The sequence below is a fragment of the Impatiens glandulifera genome, chromosome 9 (genome assembly GCF_907164915.1).
Source record: "Impatiens glandulifera chromosome 9, dImpGla2.1, whole genome shotgun sequence".
Classification (NCBI taxonomy): domain Eukaryota; kingdom Viridiplantae; phylum Streptophyta; class Magnoliopsida; order Ericales; family Balsaminaceae; genus Impatiens; species Impatiens glandulifera.
The window spans coordinates 38,490,320-38,506,478 of record NC_061870.1 but is presented as its reverse complement, the minus strand read 5'-3'; the positions used below and the strand labels follow the sequence as shown (position 1 = coordinate 38,506,478).

At 27.9% G+C, this 16,159-nt stretch overlaps 1 protein-coding gene across 3 annotated transcripts; it reads left to right on the top strand.

Annotated features, from left to right (window-relative positions):
* Nucleotides 1–8,681: 8,681 nt before the first annotated feature.
* On the top strand, nt 8,682–16,066 carry LOC124914981 (ATP-dependent RNA helicase SUV3, mitochondrial). Of its 3 annotated transcripts, none has more exons than XM_047455619.1 (16): nt 8,682–9,009; nt 9,686–9,800; nt 10,499–10,620; nt 10,731–10,921; nt 11,470–11,610; nt 11,692–11,814; nt 12,787–12,864; nt 13,527–13,695; nt 14,341–14,453; nt 14,582–14,662; nt 14,920–14,985; nt 15,093–15,157; nt 15,283–15,328; nt 15,425–15,541; nt 15,628–15,719; nt 15,791–16,066. In XM_047455619.1, exons 1-16 carry the CDS (start codon nt 8,946–8,948, stop codon nt 15,900–15,902), a joined length of 1,695 nt encoding a protein of 564 aa, XP_047311575.1. In that variant the 5' UTR covers nt 8,682–8,945; the 3' UTR covers nt 15,903–16,066. The 3 variants fall into 3 exon arrangements, 2 of the variants coding, with proteins under 2 accessions (XP_047311575.1, XP_047311574.1); XM_047455618.1 differs by having other exon boundaries at nt 8,683–9,009; nt 9,677–9,800; XR_007096840.1 differs by lacking the exon at nt 15,791–16,066 and having other exon boundaries at nt 9,677–9,800; nt 15,432–15,541.
* The last annotated feature ends 93 nt before the right edge of the window (nt 16,067–16,159 follow it).

Here is a 16,159-nt window from a genome sequence, read left to right as displayed (position 1 = left end):
AAAAAAATTAATATAATTCATTTTTTCTTATTTAATTATTAAAAAAATGGTAAACTTACTTTTATATACTTATTTTTTTCAAAAATTTTTCGTTATTATTTTAAGTCCACCCTAAATTTATTTCAAGTCCTCTTCACTTCGAAATTCTGGGTCTGTCCCTATCTAGATCGATCATTAGATTAAAGCAAACATGCATATATTTTCTTTGATCAAGAAAATTAGAGATTCATGCAGCTAAAAAAAACAAATCTTGTTTCTTCTTCTTCACTAATTGTTTTTATTATTAACTTTGTTTGAGTGCATGGCTAATAAAGTATTACTGGTCAATCATCAAGCTCAGCTCAGCTGACTCATTATCATTTATCTTTTATTAATTACCTAGTTAGCTAGATCCCTCCCTCCGTTAATTAATTTTAGCTAGTGTCCCAATTATATAATTTCATTTTTTTGTAACTCCACTAATTAGTTCAATTCGATCCACTAATTATTCATTTATTACCATATATATATATATATATATATATATATATATATATATATATATATATATATATATATATATATATATATATATATATATATATATATATATAGGTCATATATTTTGGGTCCCAATTTCACGGGGGAAATCATTACAATCTTAATTGGTATATATATATATATATATAGTCATATATTTTCTTCTATAAGTTGGGTGCTATATATTAATTTGTTTGCGAAACTTATCCTAACACTAATTAATTAATTAATTAATTAAATCATAATCATAATCATGTGTCTAGCCGTCTCATCCCAATACAAGTGCACGCTTCCCTATCTATAGTTATTTAATTAGATACTATACTTATTTATAGTACGTACGTAACCCTTAAATGTAAATTATATAATATTTATTTTATTTTTTTAAAATTGCCTATTTAAAATAAAAATATACATAAATAGTAAGCTAGCTAGCTCAACCTCGAGGTCCTAGGCAGCATTGGTTTGTTTATACATTTTGAGTATTCACATGAAAAATTTATAAATATTATAAAGATAACATAAGTTTTATAAGTCAGTGGCTGGTTTAAATTATAAAAAATGATATAAGTTATATATAGTTTATAATTTTTTTTGTTTAATATATAATATAAAATGTAGTATATTAATTAAAAGATAATTTTATTTTTATAATTAATTAAAGTTAAAATATAAATTTAAAATTATTTTTATATAATTAATATTTAAGTATTATTAATAAAATAAAAATAATATATATAATTGACAATATTATTTATAATCTAATTAAAATATAATAATTAATAAAATTATCATTATAATAATAAAGATATATTCTGTAATTATAATATTTGACTATTTTTAAAAATAATATTAAAATTAATATATATAATAATATTAAAATAAAATATATTAGTATATTATATATTAATAAATTGTATATAATAATAATATTAATAAATGGTATATATAATAATATTATTAATAAAGTATATATAAGGACAAATAAAAATTAAGCGATAAAAAAAAGTGGTGTACATAAAGTGACTGGCTAGTTACAATTTTATACTAAATATATGATGTATAAATTGTATAGGGTATTTATACCAATAGAAAAAGTCTAACCAATACGATAAATATAATTTTTAATTTTTATTATAGTACTATAACTTCTAATACTTTCTACATTATATTATTGATTGATCTCTCACTCTAATAATACTTTATTTGAACAACTAACCATATAAGAAATTTGATTGAATAATTTCTTACCGGGATATATATACATGCATACAAGCTATCATTATTACAAGTAAGAATGTTTAATTTTATGGTTATCTAATCAGCATAAACTCAATTACTCTCATGAAATAAAATGGAGAATGATGATATCATTTTTCCCTCCTCTGGTTCTTGTGACTCATTATTATTATTATTATTATATTTCAAAAATTAGCTCAACAAATTAGGTCACAAACCAGAAAAGAATAGTAGCAACCATATTAATTATAACAAATAATATATGAAGTAATTAATTAACCAGTCGAAAAAGAAGGTTCCCTGTCTTCGAATTAGTGTAACGGGTCAAGCTAGCTAGAATTTGTTATGAGCCAACCATTCTAAAAAAATCAAAGATAAGCTGAGTTTAGCATTATAAATAATTAAACTCGGAAGTAACCATCACACAGGTCTTACATCTTATTTAATTAACTTTCTATATATGTAGTTTTATTATTTATATAAAAATACAAACATTTGTTATTAAAAATACATTATTTTATAAGTGTTCGTTTTTTAAATATGTTTATATTACACCTTCATTTGTATAACTACTTTTAGATAAATATGTTTAATTTTTATAATAGTTGCAAGAAATGGGATCCAATATGTTTTCTTATTATTCAAGGAAGATATGATTGAAAATATAAGGTGGAGAGTGATGGATGAGTATTTTCTATCTGTCATTTCCGGATAAAATAATAAAATATTTATTATTAAATCATTTAAATTAGATTGTAATCAAAAGATAAGTTATTTTAAAACATAAATAAATTCAAGAAACAATCATATCATTATAACCATGCACCCTAAAAAATTAAACTAATAATAAAACACCATATTAATTCATGATCACTGACATTTATCTATCTCGTACCTCCAAAACCGGCTGAGAGCTCAAAACAATTATTTCATACCTCAAAAAAAACATATTCAAATTATGGTTTCATTGAGTACAGATTTATGTAGGGATTATATTAAAAGCTTAAATCCAACTAAATATATATATATATATATATATATATTATCTGCCAAATCTCTACATGTCTCATTTTTTTTTTAATTAATAACATGCATAAATTAGTTGTATAGTGATTAATTAGTAAAATAAATTGAATGTATATAAGGTCAAGTCTTTTTAATTTATTTATTTTAGAATATTTTGTATATTAATTAAGTTTAATTAATTTCTTTAAATTGTACACTAAGTTAAAGTTCCTAACTTAATTGGTTGTTCCTAAGTTTCATTTTGTCAATTTCACGCGGAAAAAAACATTAATTTGACTTGTGGGATTTGGAAAAAGAAGGACTATATATCCTACCCAATTATTTTAGCATTATGTAGTGTAGGCCATCTGTTAGGAGAAGATCAGTAGCTAGGTAGATTACCAATTAAACGATTTGTCTGAAAGCCCGATAATATTGTGTAGTCGTCGTCTATCGAGTTTAGTGACATTTCTCAAGTAACCACAAGGCATAAGTTCAGCTGGTTACAGTATGAAATATATATATAGTTACATTATTTTGCATAAAATAAAATAAAAAACTGATGTAAAAATAAAACTTACCGAACAATATTAATCTAAACTCTTTCATGTAAAAAATAATAGATTAGGTAGAGATACTTAGAGTATCTTTAAAAACAAAAATTGGTTAAAAAAGGAAAAGAAAAGGAGATGATTAAATAGATCGAGTAGCAAAAATAGCTTGGGCAGTACCCAACAATGATATGATATAGTATTGAATTAATTAATTAATTAGAATGGAAGCAACATGCATGCACTAATTGAATTGGATAAAGTTATAAGAGCTGTCCATTTCTGCAATCTCTCTCTGTATATATATATATATATATGTCCCAAAAATGGGTCCAATAATTAAATTATTATTATCGCGACTGATCATAAGAGTGAAGCCACTCACTCCATCGATCAGTCCCATGTCCAATCTTATTAATATGTAAATGTCTCACTTAAAACTAGTAGCTAGTTAATGTATAATTAATTCAGCAGGTTCACTATTCACTTAATTATACATATATTAATTAACACGTACTTTAATTATAAAGACGTTAATTAAGCACGTAATTATCAGCCATAATTTCAGATTAATTATCCTTAAAATTAACATATATATTATATAGAGAGAAGGCCGGTGCGGGCAGTTACTCAGTAGTGTGGTTAATTAAAATTAATTTAGTTTGGGGATAAAAGAAATATAAATAAAAGTGGTCCAATAATAATAATATATACATTTAATTGATTGGGCCATCCGCCATTCATGAAAAAATATAATTAAGTAGAAAGAGATGTGTGTGAATGAATTCCTTATACGTACGTACCTCTTAGGGCTCGTTCCATATGGAGTTATTTAAAAAAAATTAAGAGAGAACAAATAATTAATGATGAGTGATAAATTGTAAATAGGTAATAATTTTTTATTTAAAAGATATTAATATATGTAAATAAAATAAATAATAATAGTTTTAAATATAAGATATTTTAATTAAAAATTTAGTGATATGAGAAAGGAGGGGAGTTATTAATAAAAACAAACAAGGATTAGAATATATTATATATATATATTGGATTGAGTGTATAAGAAATACGATTGTCTTGGCCGTGTCCTTCTCCTTTCATTTATGAACTTCAACCACTTCATCTTAGCCTTTTAGGCTTATAGCTAGCCACACATTCTCAAACTCTTTTCCACAATGACATTGATATGATATGTAATTTCTAAGTGATAAAATTGAAAAAAGATTTAACCAAATTTTTAATCTTTTTAAGCGGTGAAAATTAGTAAAACTAAGTAAACAATTCTTTCAATTATTGTCAATGATATTTTTTCAATCGCATCGTCAACGGTCGTTAGTGAGTCTGTTTTTTGTTTTGGTAAATGATAATTGATTTTTTATGAGTAATTTGAATCATAAAATTGTAAAGATATTGGTGTGCACAAATAATTGACTAAAATGAAATGAATTCAACTTAAAAAAATACCATATATGTGATGAACTTGAATTGTTCAACGAGAAATTTTTATTAGTTAAGTCTAAATCAAATTAAATTTATTATTATTATTATTTAACATAATTGTATTATCAATTTATATAAAAAAAAAAAAATCGCATAATCTCTCCCATTCACTTTAGTCTAACTTAAACACCGTAATTATGTTAATTTTCATTTTTGTAATTAAATTTAAATTTTAACATTAGTTAGTTGTTAAAATTGTTAAATTTTAAAAAGAAAATTTTATTTTATAATAAATATTTTTAACTTGGGTAAATGATAGTTGATCTTTTTATGAACAATTTGAGTCTTAAAATGACGAAAGTTTGGTGTACACAAATGATTGGCTAAATGAGATGAATTCAACTTAGAAATACATTCTATATGTGATAACTTGAAAATAAAAAAAAAAAATTAAAAGAAGTGAAAATTTTTTGTTAATTAAGTCTAAATTAAATAATATGTATTATTATTATTATCTTGTATTATCAATTTATAAAAAATGTTGCAATACAAATGATATTGAAAATCGTTTAGAATATATCTCGTATCCATTTTAGTCTAACTTAAATACTATATTTTTTCCAAAAAAAAAATACACTTATGTTTATTCTTAATAATTTTAAATTTTGTAACTAAATTTAATTTTTTAAATTGGTTAGTTTTTAAAAAATTTGAATTTTAAAAAAATATTTTATGATAAATTTCTTTATTTTTTTAATTTGTTGTAATGTTATTAAATTATTATTATTATATTTAAGTTATTATGTTTTTTAGATATGAAAGGTATAATATTGATACCATACCGAAATTAAGGTATACAAAAATCAAAGTGAGATAAAAATATGAATTTTTATATGAAAATGATAAACTCAATTCATGTGTATCGAAACTAAGTCTAGGAATTCGACGCGGCATTGCATGTAAGTAGGAGAGAGAAAAAATAAAAATGTCCTAAAATATCAGTTATTTTTTCAAATTCTGACGTGTAGGCAATGTGGCAGACCACGTCGGATTCGTGGTCTTACTTTCGCTGCCCCCTTCGCTAAATTTATCATTCCATTTTTATTTACCGAAATTTTCAATAATGTAAAAGGTATGAATAAAAAATGAATATATACCGTTCTGATTCATCCGTATATTTATTCATCCTCTCTATACACAAAAAATAGAAACCAATTTCCAAATTAACTTTATTTTTCGTAGAACTTCTTAAACTAACATATACTTTGTTTATTCAATCTCAAAGTAATCTTACTATTCAAACAACAACTGAACTGTGTTTTCTTATTTTTGTTAATTTTGTATTTAAACTCATTAATATATATATATATATATATATATATATATATATATATATATATTTAAATTATTAGTTTTTATTAAAACATTTAATTTAGTATTTTTTATAAATTTAATTATTTATACTTTGATATATACATTTAAATTATTATTTTTATAAATTTAACTATTTATATTTTAATATGTATATTTTAAATTATTTATATATATTTGATCATTTATATTTTAATATATATATATACACATTTCAATTATTATTTATATAATATAATATAATAAATATTCATTTTACCATTCTTATAAATTTATAATTCATACAAATAATTACAATCATAATAATTACAATCATAGTTGTCTAAATTATTGACTATTTTGTTTAAAACATCGTTGACTATATCTCATAAAATATTTTTGGTCACCTCTCATAAATTATGTTATTTCCTGAGTTATTTATCTTAATTCGAATACATCTTAATTTGAATACGCTGACTATGACTTCATTGGTTTTTTTTATCTCAAATTTTTATTGGGAATAACATTATCATATTTCTCTCAATCATGTGTTATTGAGAATATCCATTATAATTCGTAAAGACAATACAATGAAAAATGTAGACTATAAACTACTCATTATAAATATTTGTGGTAAAAATATAACACAATTAAAAATGTTAGACTATAATACTACTAATAAAAAATTATTGTAAAAATCTAACACAATGAAAAAGTTAGACTATAATATTTATAATAAAGTTTTGTTGTGAATATACAATATTATGAAAAACTTAGAATAGACTACTCATAATTAAAAAATTATATTGAATAAATATTTATGAAAATAATAATTTAAATATTGTTACGACAACAGAGGACGTCTCTTCTAAAAAATCGGTGAACTTATTAATTTTGTTGAACATCTTTGAAATCGTTAACGCTAAATTTTATGTTAGGTTGGTTCGTTGATGAATATTTTTTACATATATTTATTATTATTTTTTTTTCATGTTTAATCTCGTAATGTTTTGACTTTGATTGATGAAACTTTGAATGATTATGTTTTTTATTTTATTTTATATTTTTATAATTAGATTTTTTATTAATATTTATTCATATAATATTAGATGAAACCTTTAAAAAAAGTTATATAAAATAATAATTAAAATATAAATAATTAAATTTATAAAAATAATAATTTAAAATATATATCAAAATTTAAATAATTAAATTTATAAAAAAAAATAATTTATATATATATATATATATATATATATATATATATATATATATATATATATATATATATATATATATATATATATATATATATATATATATATATCAAAATATAAATAATTAAATTTATAAAATAATAATTTAAATATATATCAAAATATAAATAATCAAATTTATAAATATAATAATTTAAATATTTTTAATATAAATAATAATTTATATATATATATATATTTAATATTAGTTTGAAAAATGATTTAAAAAACTAGTAACCAACTTAAGGCAAGGGTTTGTTCTTTTTGGATTTTAAAAAAATCTCAATTAAAATTAAATTTTAAATTAATTATATCTTAACAATCACATCATTTATTTCACTAACCAAAATATTAAAATATCATTTATTTTAAATTATTATTTTAATTTTATGTATATATATCAATACCCTTTAAGCCTTTGTATCAAAAATAATCATTCTCTTCTCAAAATCATCACTAATAATTATTTATTTTCTCTTTCTAAATTAAAAAAAAACCCTGAATTCAAACCAGCCCTACGATCATTAGATCATCCATTTACACATATAGTACATTACTCTTGAATGCCTACTAAACATAATTTAATTTTAATTTTTTGTTGGAATAAAAAAAAGCTGAATTGTTTAGTTATATTTAATAAAAAAGTAATTGAATATATATGGTAATAAATAATGTGATGAAATTCCAAATGATCCTACTACGTCAAACTGTGAAAGAAGCTCGTCACATCAGAATCAGATCATGGACAATGACCATTGATGATATATATATATATATATAACCAACCACTTTCTCTCCTCTCCCCTGCGTGTGTGTGTGTGTTTTTGTATGATGGACTCAAAGTGTAACAGCAGCGTTAGACCCAATGGGCTTTTCTAAATTGTTTAATGGAATGGACTGGGCCTATCCACAATAATCAAATTGGCTTATTGTTTAGGTCAAATATTAGGACCAACCAGCTCCTGTATTTCTTTCTCCATGTTAACCAAACAAGAAATATTTATATTTTTTTGATTAGGGAATGCAAATCTAATTGATTAACCACCTACCTTTTAAAATATTGAACAAAAACATTATAGTAAAATATAGGGTATGAGATCCACAACTACATTACATATATAGTCGATAACATAATATAGGCCATTGACATATTACAAATAAACTTGTTCACAATAATTAATATTGCAAAAGGACTTGTTCAATAATATTATTATTATTATTATTATTATTGAGCTGAACCATAATTTATTATAAAAAACAATTTGAATATACAATGAATTCGAATTGAATATGTTGATATATATATATATATATATATATGAGAGTAAAATCGGGGGCAGCCAACCAACGGAATCCTCGCCAGAATGAGAAGTTGATAGGCGCACGTTTCCGATATCTCCTGTTACCCTCTTGATCGATCGATTGCTGTCCCCCTTCCTTCTTCATTACGAGATTACGATTAAAGATTACTTTGGTGGTTGCTTAGGTTACATGTGGTATTATTATTATTATTCATCTTATTTTTGATTTTAGCTGTAATGGTAGCTGCTGCTAGGAGTTTTTGATTTCACTTAACGAACAAAGTATGGCTTCCTGCTGCCTGCTTCGCCGCCGGAGACTCTCACCTTCTATCTCCTCCTTGTTCAATGGTAACTTTCTTCCAGAGTCTTCTTCCAATCATATCCAGCTATATCAGAATGAATGCTAGGGGATCTCTTTTTCCCGACTAAGTACACCATGCCATGATACAGAGAAGATGTGGTCTTCGTCCATCTCATACTTCTTTGCATCATATCTATATTTCTTGAGGATTATTTTTCTAAACTCAACATTTCCGATTATCAAATTATTTGACCACATGTTGTTTGTTATCAAGGTTCTGTCTTTGGCATCTGTCATGTCCAGTTTAATACTTTTATTATGTTTGTGTGAGTGTGTGTGTGAAATAAGTTAGTTGGAGAACTCATTCCACAACCAAAAGTTTATTGACTTAGTGAGTGAGTTCCTGCAGCATCAATTACAATGACTCATCCTTTTTAGCATATATAGATTTTGTTAGAGGGGAAGCAATAATAATATATGATATTATGCCAGCCACACCAATGCCCTGCCTTGCCCTTCCCTGCGTTAATAATATATATATATATATATCTTACTTGTGATTAAAACCTATCTCTTTATTTTCTCTTTTGTGCTATGCTACATAACTTTGATGCTTCAAAACTAAGTCTGTGCTAGTTTTCATTACAATCTTCTTCACCTCGACAAGTTACTTTCATTAATAATAGTGTTTCCTTTTTTCTAATGTTGCTGCAGATTATGCAGGTCCCTATTGGTTATCCGGGAGATGCCAGCCTGCACGTTTATCTTTCTTATATCATTGCTCCAAGCAGTTTAGCAGTTTAAGTGATGCTAGAAAGATTGATTTTACAGACCTAACGTAAGACATTCAGGGGCATTTTTCTTTTGTGATCACAGTGCATAGGATTTTGGTGTCGATAATAATATTCACGAATATAATTCTCTCTTCTTCTGTTTTAACTTCAATCGTGCATATAAATTTGAAGCAGTTTAGACAATCTTTACTCAGTTGATTGCTACGATCCAATTGGTTAATGCATGATGATACTTGATCGCACATTCAACAACTAGCTTTTGAGCTGTGGTTTACCCAAGGTTGTACATAGGTTGACAGTTTTTTTGGTGTTAGAGAGATTGATTTAATGAACCAAAAGACATTCCTTGGGTACTTTGCAGGTTCATTAGAATGATCTATAGGAATGTAAGACATTTTTCTTACTTTTTTATGATAATAATGCATTTGCTTGTTTTTATGGAGGATAATAACATTTAGGCATTCATTTTTCTCTATTTTTATGGGGTTTACCTATGTTGCTGTTGATTTTTTTAATTTATATTTTGTAAAGCCTGGTAAATACTGATTTATCTTTCATTTTCCTCTTCCTGCTTTCCTTTTTTGGTTGGGGGTGCTGAATAAAAGCTGATTTGTTAAATTGAAGGCAATGTTGCTTAAGCTGTATTCCCATTAAGAATCACTTACATGCCTCATGCCTTATTTCTTCTACCCTTTTATAATGAGACGCTGAGTTAATTATCAATTCTTTTCTTTGTTTTTAGTTCTCCCCATACATGGTATCCCAAAGCTAGGAGAAAGAAGCGGAATGTTATTCTCCATGTTGGTCCCACAAACAGTGGTAAAACGTATCATGCTCTGAAACAACTGGAACGTAGTTCTTCTGGTACATTAGCATGCTGTATCATATGATCATCCTGTTCATACATCTCCTGATGGAGAAATGGTTGACAAAATGTTTATATTTCATCTGATTTATTTTCATTATTTCAACAGGGATATATTGTGGGCCTTTAAGGCTTCTGGCCTGGGAGGTTGCAAATAGGATGAATAAGGCAAAGGTTCCATGCGATCTGATTACTGGTCAAGAAAAAGATGTTGTAGATGGAGCACAACACAAGGCTGCGACTGTAGAGATGGCTGATGTAAACACAGACTTTGACTGTGCTGTTATCGATGAAATTCAGGCATGTAATTATTTTTTAAAGATATTTTTATATCCAGTAGTCAGATATAATAGAATTTGAGAGTGTCATAAAGTGCTAGTTATTTGTAACTAGACAGAGGAAAATGAATAAAAGTCAAAGGAAAATGGATATGAGTTCCACTCCTAGGCAGACATGAAGACTTTTGAGAACTTTGTATGCAGAAGTTGCAATGATGATTTCATTTTCTGTTTTATTTTTGTTCAAAGTAGCATGTGATGTGATTCTTCTCATGAGATTATTTATCAAGATTAACCTTTTTCATAATCTTTTTAACTACTGACAGTTTTTTTGGCTGTAATCCTTCGCTACTGAGAGAGATGGATTTATCCAATGTAATTTTAAATAGTTCGTTCAAGATCCTTGCCCAGAAACATGATAAACCAAGAAATTTCGACACAGATTTTCTCGTCTTATATTGCCTGTTTTTCCCCCTCTGTGGTTTGCTGGCTTTAGATGTTGATGTAAACTTTTTTTCTTCTCTACATATTTAATGTGGGTATTGTCCTTAGCTTGATATTGTTTTATAGATGATAGGATGCAAGACAAGGGGGTTTTCCTTTACACGTGCTTTGTTAGGGCTTACTGCAAATGAACTTCACCTTTGTGGTGATCCAGCTGTTGTTCCCCTGATTCAGAAAATACTTAAAGTTACCGGTGATACTATCACGGTACTATGACTGCATTTTTCATTAATTTGCGACCTTTACTCATGTTATCCACAAGTTGTCATTTTGTACTTTTTTTCTTAGATTCAACACTATGAGAGGCTTTCCCCTCTAGTTCCATCAGAAGTACCTCTTGGATCTTTCTCCAACATACAAACTGGTGACTGCATAGTTACATTCTCTCGTGTTGAGATATACAATATAAAGGTCAGGAACTACTTCTAGTATTAAATTGCAGAGTGTGGTTAGATGTGTGCTGAAACATAAATGTGTAAGCTGCAAATTTGAGATCCCTTTTATGGTCTTGAAGGAGGTACTATTTTGTTGATTTCTATTATTTGTTCAATTAACTGTGTGCCAGTTAAGTTCAGTTGATCAGCCATAAGCTCATGGATGGGTGGGCTTTGGTCATGGACCAGGCCGCCTTTCACCCAAGAACTAAAAGAAGAAGAATGGTAAAGAATCTTTGACTGAGGGATGTGCAGAAATATTGTCTCGATCCGTAGTCTTCTAATCATAGGCCATAGCATACCTCCTCACTGATTCCATTTCAATGTGGATAATCTCCTTATGGAAACTAAATACTGGATTAATAGTGGTAAAATACTAAAATAGTGTTGAGAATATCATAATCGTTAGCAAATCTTTTGGATTAACCTAGACTCAGTTGGTAAATGATTGATCAATTATGTCAATTTATATAGATGCATGTATAAATTATTGTTCAGAGTATTGCGCAATGGACGGAAGTGCACTATGATTGTCTAATATTAGGTTATTTTCAGCTGTTATCAAGAACAAACAGTTTCAATATCGCGAAACTATCTTATAAACTAGTTTCAGAACCATTTCTCAAGAAAGCAAGTTCACAAAAATAAATACGTTTTCCTTCAATAAGATAAAAAAGACTATATTATTGCTGTTACACTGTTCGAACTTGCTGGTAATGATATATTAACTTGACTCTTCTGATGAATGAACTCTCAATATATTATTGTATTTTCTTATTTGATTGACTGCATCCACTAACCTGATTTAAGAATATGCATTTCTTATTACTGGAAGCGAAGCCAGATGGGTTGCTCTGTTTTTTTCTTTCTAGTTCTTACATTATTACTCAGTATTGATGTGAAGCCTATCTATGTTCTCATGGTACCTGCTCTTGTTTCTGTATGCCAGAAAAAAATTGAAAACAAAGGAAATCATTTGTGTTCTGTAGTTTATGGTTCGCTGCCACCTGAGACTCGAACAAGACAGGTAGATTTTGTCTTTTTTGGATCTATTATTTTCTAAATATATTATCGTTCTTCCCCTTACAGCTTTTTGTTTGGCTTCTAATTTAATGTATTCATTGCTCATAACACCTTACTGATTTTAATTTAGAGCATATATATTTTGGTTAGGAGTGTCTCTTGTCTGACTGTCTACATGTTGGCGTCTATTTCTTTTCATTTTAATGAAACCTGTTTATCTTTTAATTGTATACCTGACCACTTCTTTTGATTGGATAATGTCCCTGTTCTTTTTCATGGTATTTAATAGACCTAATACTTTGTTTAGTTGTTCTTTTGATTACAAATTGGAAAGGTGTAAATAGTATGAGAAGATTTAGAAAGAATAGATGAGACCAAGAGAATATAGGAGTCTTTAGATTGAAAATAGGAGAGAAGATAGACTCTACATCTTTCATTTCATAATGATAAACAGGGAGCCTCTTTTCATATATAGCCTTGGCGTAACGAACTACGCCAAGACTCTACACCTTTTTGAAGGGATCCTCTACATCCTTTGATCTACTCATGACAGAAGGTCAAAGGTTCAATTCTCCTTTGGCCTCAACTACTGTTGGTCAAAATTTGACTTTGGTGTTCCCATATCTTGTAGTCCAGCTTGGCTTGATTGATATTTTTATGTTGCAGGCAACTAGGTTTAATGATGAAAGCAGTCATTTTGATGTTCTTGTAGCAAGTGATGCAATTGGGATGGGACTCAATCTAAACATTTCCAGAATTATATTTTCAACGTTAGAAAAGTTTGATGGTATAGAAATCCGTCCGCTCACAGTCCCAGAGATCAAACAGATCGCAGGTTTGTTATCATTGGTATTTCGACTCTAGTGAAGTTTCAAGCCCTCACTCAGATTGCATTAGTTGATTTAGGGTTTCCTATCATATGCTTAATATGTTTGCTTTTCTAAGCTGCCCGCTGATAGGCCATTGAGTAAAAACATTCTTGGTAATATTGTAAGTTGTTCGGTACCCATGATGAACATTTTCTTATTAACCAATCTGGCATGTCTTCCCAATAATCTGTACATTCCTGCAACAGAATCTCAGCATTACTTAAAAATTAAATATTTGGAAGACATGATGAGCTTTTGACCATTATCTGCTTATACTTGGAAGAAGCATTTAACTTGCATATTTTTGCTGGAGTCTCCTCCATTTCATTTTTCTTGGATAATTGTGAACTGGGGTGAGCGGCAATTGCTAAAATAGCGGGACGAGTCTTTTATTTTCTTTTAGTATATTACAAGATGAATCTCTTACCTTCTTATGAACCATTACTGAAATGATGATTTATGCACTATTTATCGTTGACTATTTAGTTACCTTCATGGTAAAATGTCACGTCACACAAGTCAAATCTGAGAACTGTCTTATTGTGTTTTTTCATGCCTCTCTTCTTGAAAGAAAGAAAAATATATAAGGACATCTTTGGCTGGTTTTCTAGGGAGAGCTGGGAGGTATGGATCCAAATTTCCTGTTGGTGAAGTAACATGCCTAAATGCACACGATTTGCCTTTACTACATTCATCACTGGATTCACTTTCTCCTGTCTTAGAGGTAAGATAAATAGCTCCCACTTCAGATCTTAGGAATATACCTTGAGATTTAACCTTCATTTGGTTAAAAAATAAAATCTAAATATTCTTTTGTTGTCTCCTGACCTTATAAGAGTACTTTTGTTGCAGCGTGCTGGATTATTTCCATCCTTTGATCTATTGCAAATGTATTCCCGGGTGCATCCACAGTACGGAATTCGTCAGATATTGGTAACTTGATAAGTGACTCAAAATATGAACTCCCTTGAACTCTAAATGTTAATTAGTGGATTTGAACCTTGGTCCTGCACTCTAAATGTTTCTAAAGGGGTTCGTTCATCTATTGTGTTTACTTCAGAGTGCAATATGTGCTGCATCCAAATAATTAATGTCTGACTATTAGGATTTAATGCATTTGGTTACATGTCTTCTAGGAGTGTCATAATTTCTCCTCTCTTATTATCATATTTTTTTCTTTTTCCAAACAGGAACACTTTGTAGAAAATGCAAAGCTATCTCCCAACTTTTTCATTGCTGATTGCGAGGAAATGTTGGTATGTCCATTTAGTTATTTGTGTCTCTCTTCCTAATTATTCGGTCTCCTGCACAGGAGGCAGTCTGAGGGGAGTAACTAATGCTTCTTGCATTGTGTTGGCAATAGAAAGTTGCTGTTGTAGTGGATGAGTTGCCGCTTGGTTTGCATGATAAGTTTCTTTTTTGCCTTAGGTAAAATTTTATGTTTCTTTCACTTGCATCTATCTCTTCAGTAATTGTTAGATGTATAGGAGGGAGTATTGTGATAATTATAATTTTGATAACATTTTTAACTATTGATATTACATCTTGTGTAGCCCTAGTGATATGAATGATGAGATCTCAACACAGGGTCTGACTCAGGTAAGGCTTGGGAGGGATAGTAAGTAATGTATCCTCCCCCCCAAGTTATTTGGATAGTAAATAAATATATATTTCTTTTCTTTTTTAATTTTACAGTTTGCAGAAAATTATGCAAATAAAGGAATTGTTCGGTTGAAAGAAATATTTACACCTGGGACACTGAAAGTGCCAAAAACACAAAATGCTCTTAAAGAGCTGGAATCTATCCACAAGGTAATTGTTCTTAATATTTTTCAAATTAGAAGAAGAAATGTAGGGGGGTGGGGGTCCTGATTCTTCTTCTGTCTTTGAAAGCGAAGGTACTGGATCTCTATGTATGGCTGGGTTACCGGCTTGAAGATTCATTCCCTGATCATGAGTTGGCATCTCAACAGAAGGCTCTCTGCAGCATGTGAGTATATTGCATTTCTCTGTGGTCAAGACAGTTTGTTTAGATTCATTCATTAATGTTTTAAAATTCAGATTGATTGAGGAATTCCTGGAAACATATGGATGGCCAAAGCAGCAGCCGCCGCCAAGAGCAAGAGGATTAAATTCATACAAGTTGCATCATTCTAGATCTCCTCTTCTCTAGGCATAACAACAACATTTTCTTAACATGTAAAATGTATCTTCTTTCTTTTTGTACAAATATATGCCTCCCTTAAAAGTATTATTTATTTTCCCAAATGAACATGATTCAATTACAAATGTTTGATAATTTATTTTAATGTTATAAAGGAAGAGTGATTTTTAACATGTGTTCAGCAGCGGTTTGTCAATAGAAGACTTTAAGTTTTAGATATTTTTCTTTAAAATATATAAAAAATGAAATGAAATTGCCTAGGCCGT